At 44.2% G+C, this 14,603-nt stretch overlaps 1 protein-coding gene across 6 annotated transcripts in view; it reads right to left on the bottom strand.

Moving 5' to 3' along the window:
* SPEN (spen family transcriptional repressor) overlaps positions 1-14,603 on the bottom strand; it is a 106,005-nt gene that overhangs the window by 15,951 nt on the left and 75,451 nt on the right. For 3 of the 6 annotated variants that reach the window (XM_073316860.1, XM_073316861.1, XM_073316864.1), the window contains exons 7-10: positions 12,194-12,319; positions 11,443-11,556; positions 10,132-10,245; positions 8,672-8,772 (exon numbers count right to left, since the gene is read on the bottom strand). In XM_073316860.1, the coding sequence (XP_073172961.1) occupies positions 8,672-8,772; positions 10,132-10,245; positions 11,443-11,556; positions 12,194-12,319 (455 nt within the window). The remainder of the gene's footprint in view (positions 1-8,671; positions 8,773-10,131; positions 10,246-11,442; positions 11,557-12,193; positions 12,320-14,603) is intronic. The other 3 variants (XM_073316863.1, XM_073316862.1, XM_073316865.1) reach the window with 3 other exon arrangements.

Here is a 14,603-nt window from a genome sequence, read left to right as displayed (position 1 = left end):
CTATTTGAAAGAAGATTCCTGGTTTTTCAAAAGGGCACATATCACTTGCTTCTCATCCTAGGAAGTTCTGATATGTGGGGCCTTAAAATTGTGACATTTTTATGTAGAAAAGTTATCTAAGGTATTTGTAGAATTTGATAAAATGCATTAGTTCTAATTTCTCTCTCCCCCTGAGTAGCGTACACTTAGACTCATAATACTAAGAAAAAAGACGCTCACTCACCTTTGTAACTGTTGTTCTTTGAGATGTGTTGCTCATATCCACTCCAGTTAGGTGACTGCGTGCTGCGTGCACGATTGTCGGAAGATTTTTACCCCAGCAATACTCAGTGGGTCGGCTGAGGCGCCCCCTGGAGTGGCGCCTTCCTGGCGCCGGATATATGTCCCAGCTGACCCAGTGCCCCTTCAGTTCCTTCTTGCCGGCTACTCTGATAGAGGGGAAGGAGGGCGGGTTTGGAATGGATATGAGCAACACATCTCAAAGAACAACAGTTACAAAGGTGAGTAACTATCTTTTCCTCTTCAAGTGCTTGCTCATATCGATTCCAATTAGGTGACTTTCAAGCCTTACCTAAGCTGTGGGGTAGGAGTGAGATGTCGCGGAGTGAAGGACCGCTGAACCAAATGCAGCATCACCCTTGGACTGCTGAATTATTGCATAGTGGGCAGCGAAGGTATGCACCGATGACCAAGTCGCTGCCCTACATATCTCCAGTATGGGTACGTGTGCCAGGAAAGCAGAAGATGAAGCCTGAGCCAGCGTAGAGTGGGCGGTAAGGTGTGTAGTTGGGACACCAGCCAAGTTATCGTACGCATGATGGAATTGGAGTGTCTACTGACAGCTCTAGGAGAGTTGTATACCAACCAGTGCTGCCTGGGCCACGCTGGGGTGACCAAAATCAGACAGGCTCTGTCTCTGCGCAGCTTGAGCAGGACCCTGTGGACTAGTGGGAATGGAGGGAAGGCGTAGCATGGGTGATCCTCCCACTGTACGAGGAAGGCGTTTGACAGGGAACCTGGAGAGCGTCCTTGTAGAGAGCAGAACACTTGGCATTTCCAATTCTCACGAGAGGCGAATAGGTCTATCAGGGGAAAGCCCCACTTCAGGAAGACAGAGTGGATGACGTCCAGGCGAACCGACCACTCGTGAGTCTGAAATGATCTGCTGAGGTGGTCCGCTAAGGTGTTCTGGACTCCTGGGAGAAATAACGCCAACAGATGGATCGAGTGGGCTATACAGAATTCCCACAGACAAGTGGCCTCCTGACATGGGGGGACAACCGGGCTCCCCCTTGCTTGTTGATGTAAAACATGGCCATTGTGTTGTCTGTGAGGACTGCAACACAACGGCCTTGAATACACACTCGGAATGCCTGACATGCCAGGCGCACAGCTCTGAGTTCCCGTACGTTGATGTGCAGGGATAACTCTCCTGCCGACCTTAGCCCCTGTGTACAGAGGACCCCGAGGTGGGCTCCCCATCCCAGGGATGATGCTTCCATGACTAGGGACACGGAGGGCTGCGGAGCGTGAAATGGCACCCCTTCGCACACTGATTTGGGGTCCAGCCACCAGTCTAGAGAGGCCAGTATCCCTGGTGGGATGGTAACCACCGTGCTCAAGCTGTCCTGACCTGGGCGGTATACTGTTGATAGCCAGGCTTGGAGTGGAAGTAGCCGCAGCCTGGTGTGCATGGTCACATATGTGCAAAAGGCCATATGTCCCTGGAGACATAGGCATGTTTTCACGGTCGAGGTTGGGAAGTTTTGCAGGCTATGGAAGATGTTTACCAGGGATTGGAAGTGTGCTTCCGGCAGAAGTGCTCGGGCTAGGCCTGAGTCTAAGACTGCTCCTATGAATTCTACCCTCTGGGTTGGTACCAGAGTAGATTTCACGACACTGAGCAGGAGGCCCAGTCGATTGAACATGTTCATGATGAGCTGAACATGAGACTGCACCTGATCACAGAATCATAGAATATCAGGGTTGGAAGGGGCCTCAGGAGGTCATCTAGTCCAACCCCCTGCTCAAACCAGGACCAATCCCCAATTAAATCATCCCAGCCAGGGCTTTGTCAAGCCCGACCTTAAAAATATCTAAGGAAGGAAATTCTACCACCTCCCTAGGTAACGCATTCCAGTGTTTCACCAAACTCCTAGTGAAAAAGTTTTTCCTAATATCCAACCTAAACCTCCCCCACTGCAACTTGAGACCATTACTCCTTGTTCTATCATCAGCTACCACTGAGAACAGTCTAGATCCATCCTCTTTGGAACCCCTTTCAGGTAGTTGAAAGCAGCTATCAAATCCCCCCTCATTCTTCTCTTCCGCAGACTAAACAATCCCAGTTCCCTCAGCCTCTCCTCATAACTCATGTGTTCCAGTCCCCTAATATTTTTGTTGCCCTCCTCTGGACGTTTTCCAGTTTTTCCACATCCTTCTTGTAGTGTGGGGCCCAAAACTGGACACAGTACTCCAGATGAGGCCTCACCAATGTCGAATAGAGGGGAATGATCACATCCCTTGATCTGCTGGCAATGCCCCTACTTATACATCCCAAAATGCCATTGGCCCTCTTGACAACAAGGGCATACTGTTGACTCATATCCAGCTTCTCGTCCACTGTAACCCCTAGGTCCTTTTCTGCAGAACTGCTGCCGAGCCATTTGGTCCCTAGTCTGTAGCGGTGCATGGTGTTCTTCCGTCCTAAGTGCAGGACTCTGCACTTGTCCTTGTTGAACCTCATCACATTTCTTTTGGCCCAATCCTCTAATTTGTCTAGGGCCCTCTGTATCCTATCCCTACCCTCCAGAGTATCTACCTCTCCTCCCACTTTAGTGTCATCTGCAAACTTGCTGAGGGTGCAATCCACACCATCCTCCAGATCATTTATGAAGGTATTGAACAAAACCGGCCCCAGGACAGACCCTTGGGGCACTCCACTTGATACCGGCTGCCAACTAGACATGGAGCCATTGATCACTACCCGTTGAGCCCGACAATCTAGCCAACTTTCTACCCACCTTGTAGTGCATTCATCCAGCCCATACTACTTTAACTTGCTGGCAAGAATACTGTGGGAGACTGTGTCAAAAGCTTTGCTAAAGTCAAGGAACAACATGTCCACCGCTTTCCCCTCATCCACAGAGCCAGTTATCTCGTCATAGAAGGCAATTAGATTAGTCAGGCATACCTTGCCCTTCGTGAATCCATGCTGACTGTTCCTGATCACTTTCCTCTCCTCTAAGTGCTTCAGAATTGATTCCTGGAGGACCTGATTCCTGGAGCGGCCTCGAATAAGCCAGTTGTCGAGATATGGGAACACTTGGATCCGTTGTCAATGAAGGGAGGCAGCCACAACAGCCATGCACTTGGTAAACACCCTGGGGGCCGTAGATAGGCCAAAAGGAAGGACGGTGAATTGAAAGTGCTGCTGATTGACCACAAAGCGAAGGAAGCATCTCTGCGCTGGGTAGATCACAATGTGGAAGTATGCGTCCTTCATGTCGAGGGCGGCATACCAGTCTCCAGGATCTAAGGAATGAATAATGGTTCCGAGAGAGACCATGCGGAACTTCAACTTTACCATGAATTTGTTGAGTCCGTGTAGGTTCAAGATGGGCTGAAGCCTGCCGCTGGCCTTGGGGATTAGGAAGTAGCGGGAGTAAAAACCGCTGCCCCTTGACTCTCTTGGAACCTCCTCTATTGCCCCCACAGCTAGGAGTGATTGGACCTCCTGTAGAAGGAGGTGCTCGTGAGAAGGGTCCCTGAAGAGGGTTGGGGTAGGAGGGTGTGTGTGTGTGTGTGTGGGGGGAATTGAAGGGAGTAACCCCTTTCCACCATGCGAAGGACCCAACGGTCTGATGTTATGTGAGACCACGCACGGAGGAAACGGGAGAGAAGATCTTGGAAAGGCAGAAAAGGATCCTGAATGGAGACTGGTGCTCCGTCCTTGGGCGCACCTTCAAAAGTTCTGCTTAGGCCCAGCCAATGGCTTGGTGGCCAGTTTGTCTTCTTCTACCACCTCGGCAGAGTTTTCTAAAGAAATCCTGTCTTGGCCGAGGGGGAAGGTAGGACCTCTGAGGCTGCTGTCTGAAGGTTCTTCTCTGCGTTACTGGGGTATGCATTCCCAGAAAGCACATAATAGTTCGAGTCCTTCAGACTCTGCAGCCTTGAGTCTGTTTTGTCTGAGAATAGGCCCTGGCCATCAAAGGGTAGGTCCTGGAGGGTCTGCTGCAACTCTGGTGGTAGGCCAGAGACCTGCAGCCACGAGATGCGGCGCCTGGCTATGCCTGAGGCCAGGGTCCTAGCCTCCAAGTCCAGAGAGGCTTGCAGGGAGGTTCTGGCCACCTTCTTGCCCTCCTCCACCAGAGCTCCAAATTCCTCTCTGGACTCCTGTGGATCCAACTCTTTGAATTTCTCCATAGAGTGCCACGAATTATAATCGTATCTGCTCAGGAGTGCCTGCTGGTTGGCCACCCTGAGCTGCAAGCCTCCTGCTGAGTACACCTTGCACCCAAACAAGTCTAGGCGTCTAGCGTCCTTTGATTTTGGCGCCGGGGCCTGCTGACCGTGCCACTCCTTCTCGTTGACCGAAGCCACGACAAGGGAACACGGTTGGGGGTGCATGTAGAGGTACTCGTACTCCTTTGAGGGGGACAAAGTACTTCCTTTCTACCCCCTTGGCCGTAGGTGGAATGGAGGCTGGTGATTGCCAGATTGTCTTGGCTTTGGCCTTTATAGTCCATACGACTGGGAGGGCCACCCTGGACGGTGCCTCCGTGGACAGAATATCAACCATGGGTCCTCTACCTCCACCACCTCCTCTACCTGGAGGTTCATATTGCACGCCACCCTGCGGAGCAGCTCCTGGTGGGCGCAGAAGTCCATAGGAAGAGGGCCTGAAACCATAGTCCCTGCCACTGCCTCATCAGGCGAGGATGAGGAAGATACCCCCAGGACTAAGGGATCCTGTGTGGGGTCTTCATGTGGAAGAACTTGTTGCCCAAGGTCCACCACGCTAGCGGCAAGAGCCTGTGTTGGTGCTGGAGCAGTCCCCTCAGAACCCCAGGGGGGCAGGGGGGGGAAGACGACAGTGGCCTCCGGTACTCGGGGCTCCAAAGGGGTGGAATGGGAAGCTCCTGAAGGAACCCCTTGGGCCTGATAGTATGCCCAGGGGGTCCAAAAAGACCACTGTGGAGGTCCTTGGCCCGGGTCCTGGCCTTCATCCAGCCACTGTCCTGCACCATCCTCACCCTGGGTGTGGTGGCCACCCTGTCAGTCTGACGACAGGGAGGCGGAGCGAGATGGCACCGAACATGTCGGCGCGGAGTCCCCCGGTGCTGTACGGTGCTGGGGACTGGTGGCGAGATGTAGAACGGTACCGAGATGTCTATCGGTGCCTGCAGTTGTATCAGTACCATGAGCCTGATCTGGATCTCGACGGTGACCTTCAGCGAGACCGGCGCTGGGATCAGCTCCAGGTCAAGTGCTGCTCTGACAGGTACTGGGAGTGTACCGCGATTCGGATCTTCGCGAGCTGGAGCGGCGTCGTGAGTACAACCGGTGTCAAGAACAGGATCTGTGCCAGGACCAAGATCAGGACTGGGACCAGTGCTGCCCTGCTTCACTCGGTGATGGCGGTCGTATCAGAGATGCCTCTGTTCTGTAGGGGAGTCGGCTCTGTGAGCGCAATCAAGTCTCTGGCGTGGAGGGCAACCTTAGCTCAACTGTGGTGTGCACGGGGAAGCTAACATGCACCGGAGTCGACGGCCCTTGCAACTCCGGAGTCAATGGCACAGGAGCTGTTACTTGTCCTGTACACTCCAGCAATGGATGCGGCTCCGGCTGCGGTGCAGGAAGCGTCAGTGGCTGTCGAACTGACAAAGAAGAAGCAGTCGGCACTTTCTTGGGCTGTTGCTTCTTCTGGCCCGAAGACAGGGACCGGCGCTGCGGTGGTAGAGGTGCTGGGGGAGGCCTGACACTGCGAGTCTTTAGCAGAGTCCGAACGCGATGCCGGATCAGTCGGTGCCGCAGGGGCACTGCACACGGAAGACAACGCTGAGTCCCAGTGCACGGAGGAAGGGACTGGGCTAAGTGCTGCCTCCATAAGGAGCTGCTTAAGTCTAAAGTCCCGCTCCTTTTTGGTCCTCGGCTTGAAGGCTTTGCAAATGTGGTGCTTGTCCACTTGGCGGGATTCCCCCAGACACCTTAGGCAAGAGTCGTGGGGGTCTCCCGCTGGCATCGGCTTCAGGAACACTGAGCAGGGTTTGAAGCCCAGAGACCCCGGCATGGGCCCCGGTACCAGGACGGGGAGAGAGGAGAAGACCCCGCTCCACCCTACTAAGTACACTAATCTAACTAACTACTAACAACTGTAAACAATGATTAACAACTATTAACAGGTACCAAGAGAGAAAGCTAGGGAGAGTGGAGATCAGCTACACTGCGCTCCACGGTAAGAAGGAACTGAGGGGGCAGCTCGGGCATGTATCCAGCGCCATGAAGGCGCCACTCCAGGGGGTGCCTCAGCTGACCCACCGAGTGTGGCTGGGGTAAAAATCTTCCAACGATTGTGCACGCGGCGCACACACACCTAATTGGAATCAATATGAGCAAGCACTCAAAGAAGAACCTGGCTTTACAGCTAGAAGGATACAGTCCCAATAAAACGTTTAGAAATTATCTATAGCATTTAAAAAAGATTTTCTGTAAAATGCACGTCACATGCAGATTATATAATAATGTGGTAGATAGTTGTTACACAAAATGGTGTCTTGCATAATTTAAGTCGTGGCTTTATTATTCATGAGTAACACGCTCACCCCAACCTCACACCAACAGACATCTATGCTTCCTGGTTCACTACTCCCAAGTAAAGATTATGTGAACACTCAAATCAGACACTAGTTTTGATAATGATAGTGATTTTTTTTTAAAAAAGAAAGAAAAACAGATGCCTAACTTTCATCTTGTTCTAGAAAATTGTGTTTGAGTCAGAAGTATTTCACAGCAAAGATCAGCTCAAATGACATATACAGAATCATAGAATATCAGGGTTGGAAGGGACCCCAGAAGGTCATCTAGTCCAACCCCCTGCTCGAAGCAGGACCAATTCCCAGTTAAATCATCCCAGCCAGGGCTTTGTCAAGCCTGACCTTAAAAACCTCTAAGGAAGGAGATTCTACCACCTCCCTAGGTAACGCATTCCAGTGTTTCACCACCCTCTTAGTGAAAAAGTTTTTCCTAATATCCAATCTAAACCTCCCCCACTGCAACTTGAGACCATTACTAAATGGTCTATACTAAATGCAATTCTCTTTTTCTAATTCAGTGTAGCTCAGCCAGAGGAAAAATTGTCAGTGTCTGCCTGCTGGCAGATCACAATTCTTGGCAATGATTTGGGAACACATCAATTCATTTCCATTATGCGAATTATGATTTCCAATTTTCAAACTAATCTTCACTTTTTAAAAGCTGGCAACATTACATATGTTATTTTGATCTACTTTGATCTAAAGAGCAGCACGTTTTGAGATAATGTGTAGCTTATTAGTGCAAACGATACCATGCTGGACTCATTTACAAGAAATTCAGAATCTTAACAAATAAGCCAGTTTTTTTTTTTTTAAACAGTCAAAAATTTACCAACTCATATGGACTTGCCCATCCTTTACCACAATCACTGGTAATGAAAAAATTGGTAGGTTTTTTTAACCATCCAAAAAAATTTTGCATGGAACTCTGTTAAACTGCATTAAACCAGGGTCTAGAGAAATGAGTGACCCTTCTGCAACCCCATGTACAATCCCTACACACCATGACGACAGATGCTATAGAAAAATATCTAGATAGAAGATATTTGTCATGACAAATAGCAAGAGAAATTGAAGTCCTGCTCAGAGCTTTTACTATTTTAGCAATACTAGAAATCATACTACTGGGGAAGTGGTGGTCTGAGTGTAAACTTCACTTTCAGCTCAATAGATTAGAAAAATATCTGACTGTTGTAATAGCACGTGTTGCTTGTTAATTTATATACTATTTTGAGGGTGGGGAGAGGAGTTACAAAAAGCACTCTTTCCATTCCCTAGCTATTTATAGATGAAGCAGCAAGTCAGCCGGGTAGCTGAGCATATATACAAACTAGATGACCAAAACTTTGTCAAATTTTTCACATACACCTTAATTTTTTTGTACTCCATATAAGAATTTTAGTATGCGATGGAGGAGTTCAGAGCCATAATCCATTGCCTAGCTTTTATCTGCCAATTTGTGTAGCTCAAGGCTGATCATTCGCATCTGTGAAAAAAAGTTTAAAAAGCTAAAAATTAAAACTAAGATACTGAAATATATACAAAAAACTACAGCACATTCCATGAGAGCAACCTGTCTGCTTCAATGCATCATTTGTGTCAATTATGACCACAGGAAGAGTTTGAACTTGGTGCAGAAAGCTAACAGTGACTTTTCAATGAAACTTACATCTTAAAAAGGAGGGAGAGCCAACAAGATAAAGAGTACTGCAGTGGGAGAGAGTAGGCTTATGTGAGAATTTTTTATTTTAAAGATTACTTTAATTATTATTTGGGTGTTATGTCCTGGAATTTTAACTACATTTAAAATCCTATTTGAAAAGCAAGAGAATGGAATCACTGTATTAGATACATGCCTTCTTTCTGCTAGCATTTCATAGAAGTCTCTGATATCTTGACCCGTTTTCTCCATGGAATGATAAAACGCCAACTGACTCTCTCGGTTTGCAAAATCCACCTGAAAAATAAAGGATAATACATGTTCAGTAAAAGAAATATTCCATTTTGACAGGTTTTCAATGTCTCCTGCAGTTCTTCAAGATGGAAGCAGAAGGGAAAGAGTGGGTGCAATATAGTTTAAAAAAACAAACAAAAAAAAAAACCACACCAATCCTCAGGACTGGAATTACTCCTGCTGAGATGAAAGACCTTTCCCTTATTATAAGTGTGCTGCAAAGCACAATGTATTTTTATGGAGCTACACACAAATTCTGGTCAGGATATTTTCTTTCAGCTAGTGAAGAAAAGTCAACTGAAATAATTTTGTTTCAAGGAACAAAAGCAAAATGATTAAATACTAATAGCACCACCACTTTGCAGCTATATAGTGCCTTTCATTCCAGGATATCAAAGCACTTTACGAAGGTTGGATCAACGTTATTAATCCCCTTTACAGACGGGAGTATAAATGACTTGCCCAAGGTTATATAGAAAGGCAACGGTAGGGATGGGAACAGAATCCAGAAATCCTGACTCCCAGCTCTTTGCTCTAATCACGACATGCTGTTTCCCAACTGCTTGCTACAACACTGAGAAAATAAGGGCAAAATTTACAGAGGAAAAAATAAAAAATTAAGATTTAGAATGGATTTGTCAAAATGCATTTGACACAATGCAACCGTTTTTACATAAAAAAGGAATTTTAAATAATCTGTTTAAAAGAAAACTGGTATAACCACAGTAACAGAGCACAAACACATAATAAGGGTGTTTTTTGTGTCAAAATCACTAAGGAGTAAGACCTACAAACACAAGATACATATTCTTTAATGACCATATCTTTTATTCCATATAAAGGCTACTTATTATATTCAACCACCACACTTAGAAAACTATATAACGTATTCAAAACTTCTAACCACCACGAACATCCAATTTCTAGCTGAATACACCTGATGAAAGATCATGCTAGAAGTGATTACCCACTCTTTAGGAGAGGAGGAAAAGGAGGAGAAAGATAATTCAGAGATTGGGCTAACACCTCAAACTCCTGGATTAGTTTGGTGCCTTTGTAGTATTGCTTCTCAGTCACTAGCAACTGATTAATAATAATATAGACACCAACACCCAGAAGCTTAGAGATGCAAGTTCAGTGAAAAAAAAATGACAGAACACTGGAGAAGGCTTTCCGAGTAACAGTTCAAAATGTCCTAACAGCTTAAGCCGAGTGTAAAAAGTTAGTTTAACCCTTAGAGATTTGGGACATATATGTCCCCCTATATATTCTTTTGGCTGGCAGTTTGCAAAATGCCAGCATTTTAAGGGGTAAGACCTGAATACAATTTTTTTTTCTTTTTTTAGAGGTCATTCTGCACACCTTAATTTTATTCCCACCGATTTTCCTCCCCTTGGTCTCTTTTACAGCTGCTTGTGCATATTCAATTTCATTGTAGAGAACCAGGGCCATGCCTTTTAAGCGGTCAAACACCACCTGTAAAAAACAAAAAAACAAAACAAAAACCAAATAAGAGCCTCATCCACAGGACTTAATGTCAGTCCCAACAAAATCCTAAATCATGAGGACACCGGTAAGAAAATAATTTTTCATCAAGGAAAATAATTTTCAGGCTTTTTTGATGAGACACATTGTAATGAAGAGACAGTAAAAGGACAAGGGACTGCTTTGAATTGTGGATATTGTGGCTTGAGGTATATTATGCCTTTATTTTGTTTTTCTGTATTTTACTTGTATTATTTTCTTTGGTGACTGAGTATGGCTGTGTCATAGTTTACGTAAATATTTTTGAAAAATTTCCAATAAATTATAGGGGGGGAAAAAAGGTAAGAGGAACATTTAATCACAAAATGAAAACAAGTTTTTATTGTTACAAACTGTAGTACCATTCTTCAATTGCTAAATGTGCACAATTTAGAAACACCTTTTGTCTTTGCAACACATACATTCAAACAACAAAAGCTACATTAAAAGAATGTCAAAGCTGCAACATGTACCCACAGAAATCTTAAGGTGCTAAGGCCCCAATCCTGCAAACATTTACACAAGTTTAACTTTAAACACATGAATAGTCCCACTGAAGTCAATTGGACAACTCACGTGCTTAAAGTTAAGCAAGTGCTCAAAAGCTTGCAATGTCATGGCCTAAATCTCAAATACCTATATGCAATGGGACCTGGTAGTTCACAGTTCAAGTGCCCCACTATGTTGTGCAACTCTGACATTTTTATGTACCTTTTCTTGTGTGAATTTGCTGCAGGTTTTTTTCAGAGTCATTTCTGGTCTATTTGCAAAAAACATAATGTCTAATTATGTAATTAACACGCATAAATATAATCATATAATTAGACTGCATTGTTCCAACATGAAACAACTTCAGAAACCTAAAGAAACTTTGTCGTGGGAGAAACTGTACTGCACAAGAGCTGCAGACTAGTTCTAAAGTTCATTATCTCGGCTCATTCAAAATATCGTCATCAAAATACCAAAAGCAACTAGTCTATGTTTTGGACCAACAGGCTGAAAAGCTACAGCACCTTGTAGGCCAAATTTCAACCCAGAGAGAAATTCTGTGTCTGAGCTATAAAACCCTGGAAGTCAGGGTTGAAAGGACAGGATGTAAAGAAAGGAAGACAGTAAACTTCAAACCACACACCAAAGCCTCCCACCTACCTTTACCACAGGCCCGTATCGGCAGAAATGTCGCGTTAAATACTGATCCGTTACGTTTGTAGAAAGACCATCTAACCACACGCAGTTTGTAGGCATGCTCTTTCCAAAACCCAGCTGAACACAAAAGGGCAAAACTTCCATCAGTACAATTCACAATTATTAAACTAATTTAACAGAGCATGCCTAATTTAGAATTATCTGAAGAAAACTATTAATTGGTATAGTTTTTTTTAAATTAGCATCTCACGCAGGTGAAAGCACCTCAAAAATCATAAGAATAATTCTGCATGCTTAAAAAAATACAACGTTCATTTAAAATATTTGGGTTTTCTGCAAATTTAGTGCTTCTGAAAGGTGTCAGATTGACAACTCCGGGGACTGAAATCTTCTTCTTTTCCCCAGAACAGGTGCAGCACTGGCAGGAGCAGTACAATCTTTCTACACTGCCCCACCAAACACTGACCTGGAGGGACTACCTTTAAAAATGAGAAGATGAATCAGCCTCCATGTCCATTCAATCCTTGGCCTCTCTGCTGCAATTGCCAATAAAGTTACCAAATAATGTCTGTCGTGGTGGTGGTTGAAAATATATCACTATCTAATCTGACCTACAAAGTAGCAGCAAGAAAGGCAAAAGTAGTACAAAAAAAACCTGATTCACTTCCACAGTCTAAGCTGACACACAGAATTATATAACACTGAAAACAAAATTAACCAGAAGGATAATGTGTTTATAGGAGGATTTCTTTACCTTGAGACGGTTATTTCCAAGATATTCCCCATCCATCTTCTTAATTGCTTTACATACACTTGCAATATCACAGTACTGCAGGAATGCATACTGAGGAACTCCATTCACTTTCTTAATGTCAATATCCTGAAAAAAAGCAGGCAATGCTCAGCAATATGCCAGCAAGTAAACAGATTCAGCTGTATAAACTAGATCTAAATGGATATTTTTTCTAAAAAAGCCACGTACCATAGCAAGCATTGCTTAATTAACATTTTAATCACAGAGCTGATTTAAACATTAGCAGATAGTGAGGTGCATTGCTTTATTGCTTCGCGTTCCAGTGGTATAACCAAACCCTTCTTGATGCAACAAAAGCTCTTCACAGTGAAAATTTAAAGCTAAAAAGGGATGTTGCTGAATACCCAAGACTGTTAATGTGATCTTCTCACAGAATAGCAGCTTTTGTTTGTTAATACTGTGTCAAATGGAGGTATTCAGAACGGTAACAACACACAGAAATACAACTTAGTTTTCACCTGGGAAGGCCTAAAGGGAAACAACCTGCCTCAAACCAATAACTGGTTTGTGAGGGAAGAGCCAAACAGGCTTCCTTTTCCAAATAAACTCTATCCATCCATCCTGTTCCTATAAATAGACAATACTGAACTATTCTCTTAAAACTAGTTGGCACCGATTAGATGAAGGCAAAAAAAGATGAACTACATCCCGCTGCTGACACATTACCCAAGAGACCTCAGGCATGTTCAAAAACTGATACAATCAGAGGAAAACAATTTATGTATAACAAAACCTGGTTTTAATTAACTTAAATAATAGCAGGTCCAGAACTGACATTTGGTCAGCATTCAGGCTTACTGTACTGGCATGCATACTCAAGTGTCAGAACAAACCCATCATATTATGATTCATTCCACGCTGAAAATAGAAGGTAGAGATTTGATCTGATCTTTTAAATAGCACAAGCTTCCCTTGTGAGCCATACGCCAATGCTAGCACACTAATTTGAGTATAAATGTTCAAATGCTCAAGATAGACTAATTTCATAGTTAATAAATTTAGGGACAAGGCCATAGTTTAACATGAGACTCATCTTGAAGCCCTTAGTAGCTCACGAAAGCTTATGCTCAAATAAATTGGTTAGTCTCTAAGGTGCCACAAATACTCCTTTTCTTTTTGCGGATACAGACTAACACGGCTGCTACTCTGAAACTTAAGTAAACTGTAAGAGATTTACTCAAGAATGGGAGTTCTACAGATGCAACCTAATGATTAAAGTGGAATACTAATAAAGGGCTATATTTCCAAGTGTCTAGAGTAGCATTACTGCAGCCTGGGCAATTATATTTGTCCACTCAACTTTGGCAAGCAATTTATTTTGACAGGAGAATAAAATTTCGTGTATATTCCTAATGCACTGAAAAGGGTAAAAAACAAGTCTACTCTGTGCCTAGGCTGCTACATTTTCATGACACTTTTGCAAGGTTGCATTGTTACTAGAATTTTGGCCTGCTAATAACACTGATAATATGGCACTATTTCACATAAAACCACTTTACAAGACATCATAGATTCACAGATTCCAAGGATTCACAGAAGTGATCATCTAGTCTGACCACCTGTATAACACAGGCTATAGGACTTCCCCACAATAATTCCTAGAGCAGATCTTTTAGGAAAACATCCACTCTTAATTTTAAAAGGGTCAGTGATAGACACACCACCATGACCCTTAGTACATTGCTCCAATGGTTAATTATTCTCACTGTTAAAAAAAAAGTTACTATTTTTCTAGCTTCAACTTCTAGCATTGGATCATGTTCTACCTTTCTGCTAAACTGGAGCTTATTATTGAATATTTGTTCCCCTGTAGGTACTTAGTCCCCTGTAGATTTATAATCAAGTCGCCCCTTAGTCTTCTCTTAGTTAAGTTAAATAGATTGAGATCACTATAAGGCAGGTTTTCCGATCCTTTACTCATTTTCGTGGCTCTTCTCTGAACCCTCTCCAATATATCAACATCCTTCTTGAACTGTGGACAAGAGAACTGGATATAGTATTCCAGCAGTGGTCACACCAGTGCCAAATAACCTCTCTACTCTCACCTGAGAATCCTCGTTTCCAAAACCAAGGACTGCATTAGCCCTTTTGGCTACAACATTGCATTGGGAGCTCATGTTCAGCTGATTATCTACCATGACCTTCAAATCTTTTTCAGTCACTACTTCACAGTAAGTATGGCCTACATTCTTTGTTCCTATATGTACACATTTAGCCATATTAAAACACATATGGTCATTTTACCATGCAATCTACATTGCATATTCTCAGGAATCTGTCCTCTTCATTATTTACCCCCGCATCTGCAAACTTTATCAGTGATGATTTTATGTTTCACACTACTATTATT

The sequence above is a fragment of the Lepidochelys kempii genome, chromosome 18, assembly GCF_965140265.1.
Source record: "Lepidochelys kempii isolate rLepKem1 chromosome 18, rLepKem1.hap2, whole genome shotgun sequence".
Lineage (NCBI taxonomy): Eukaryota > Metazoa > Chordata > Testudines > Cheloniidae > Lepidochelys > Lepidochelys kempii.
This window is presented reverse-complemented; position numbering and strand designations above follow the sequence as displayed.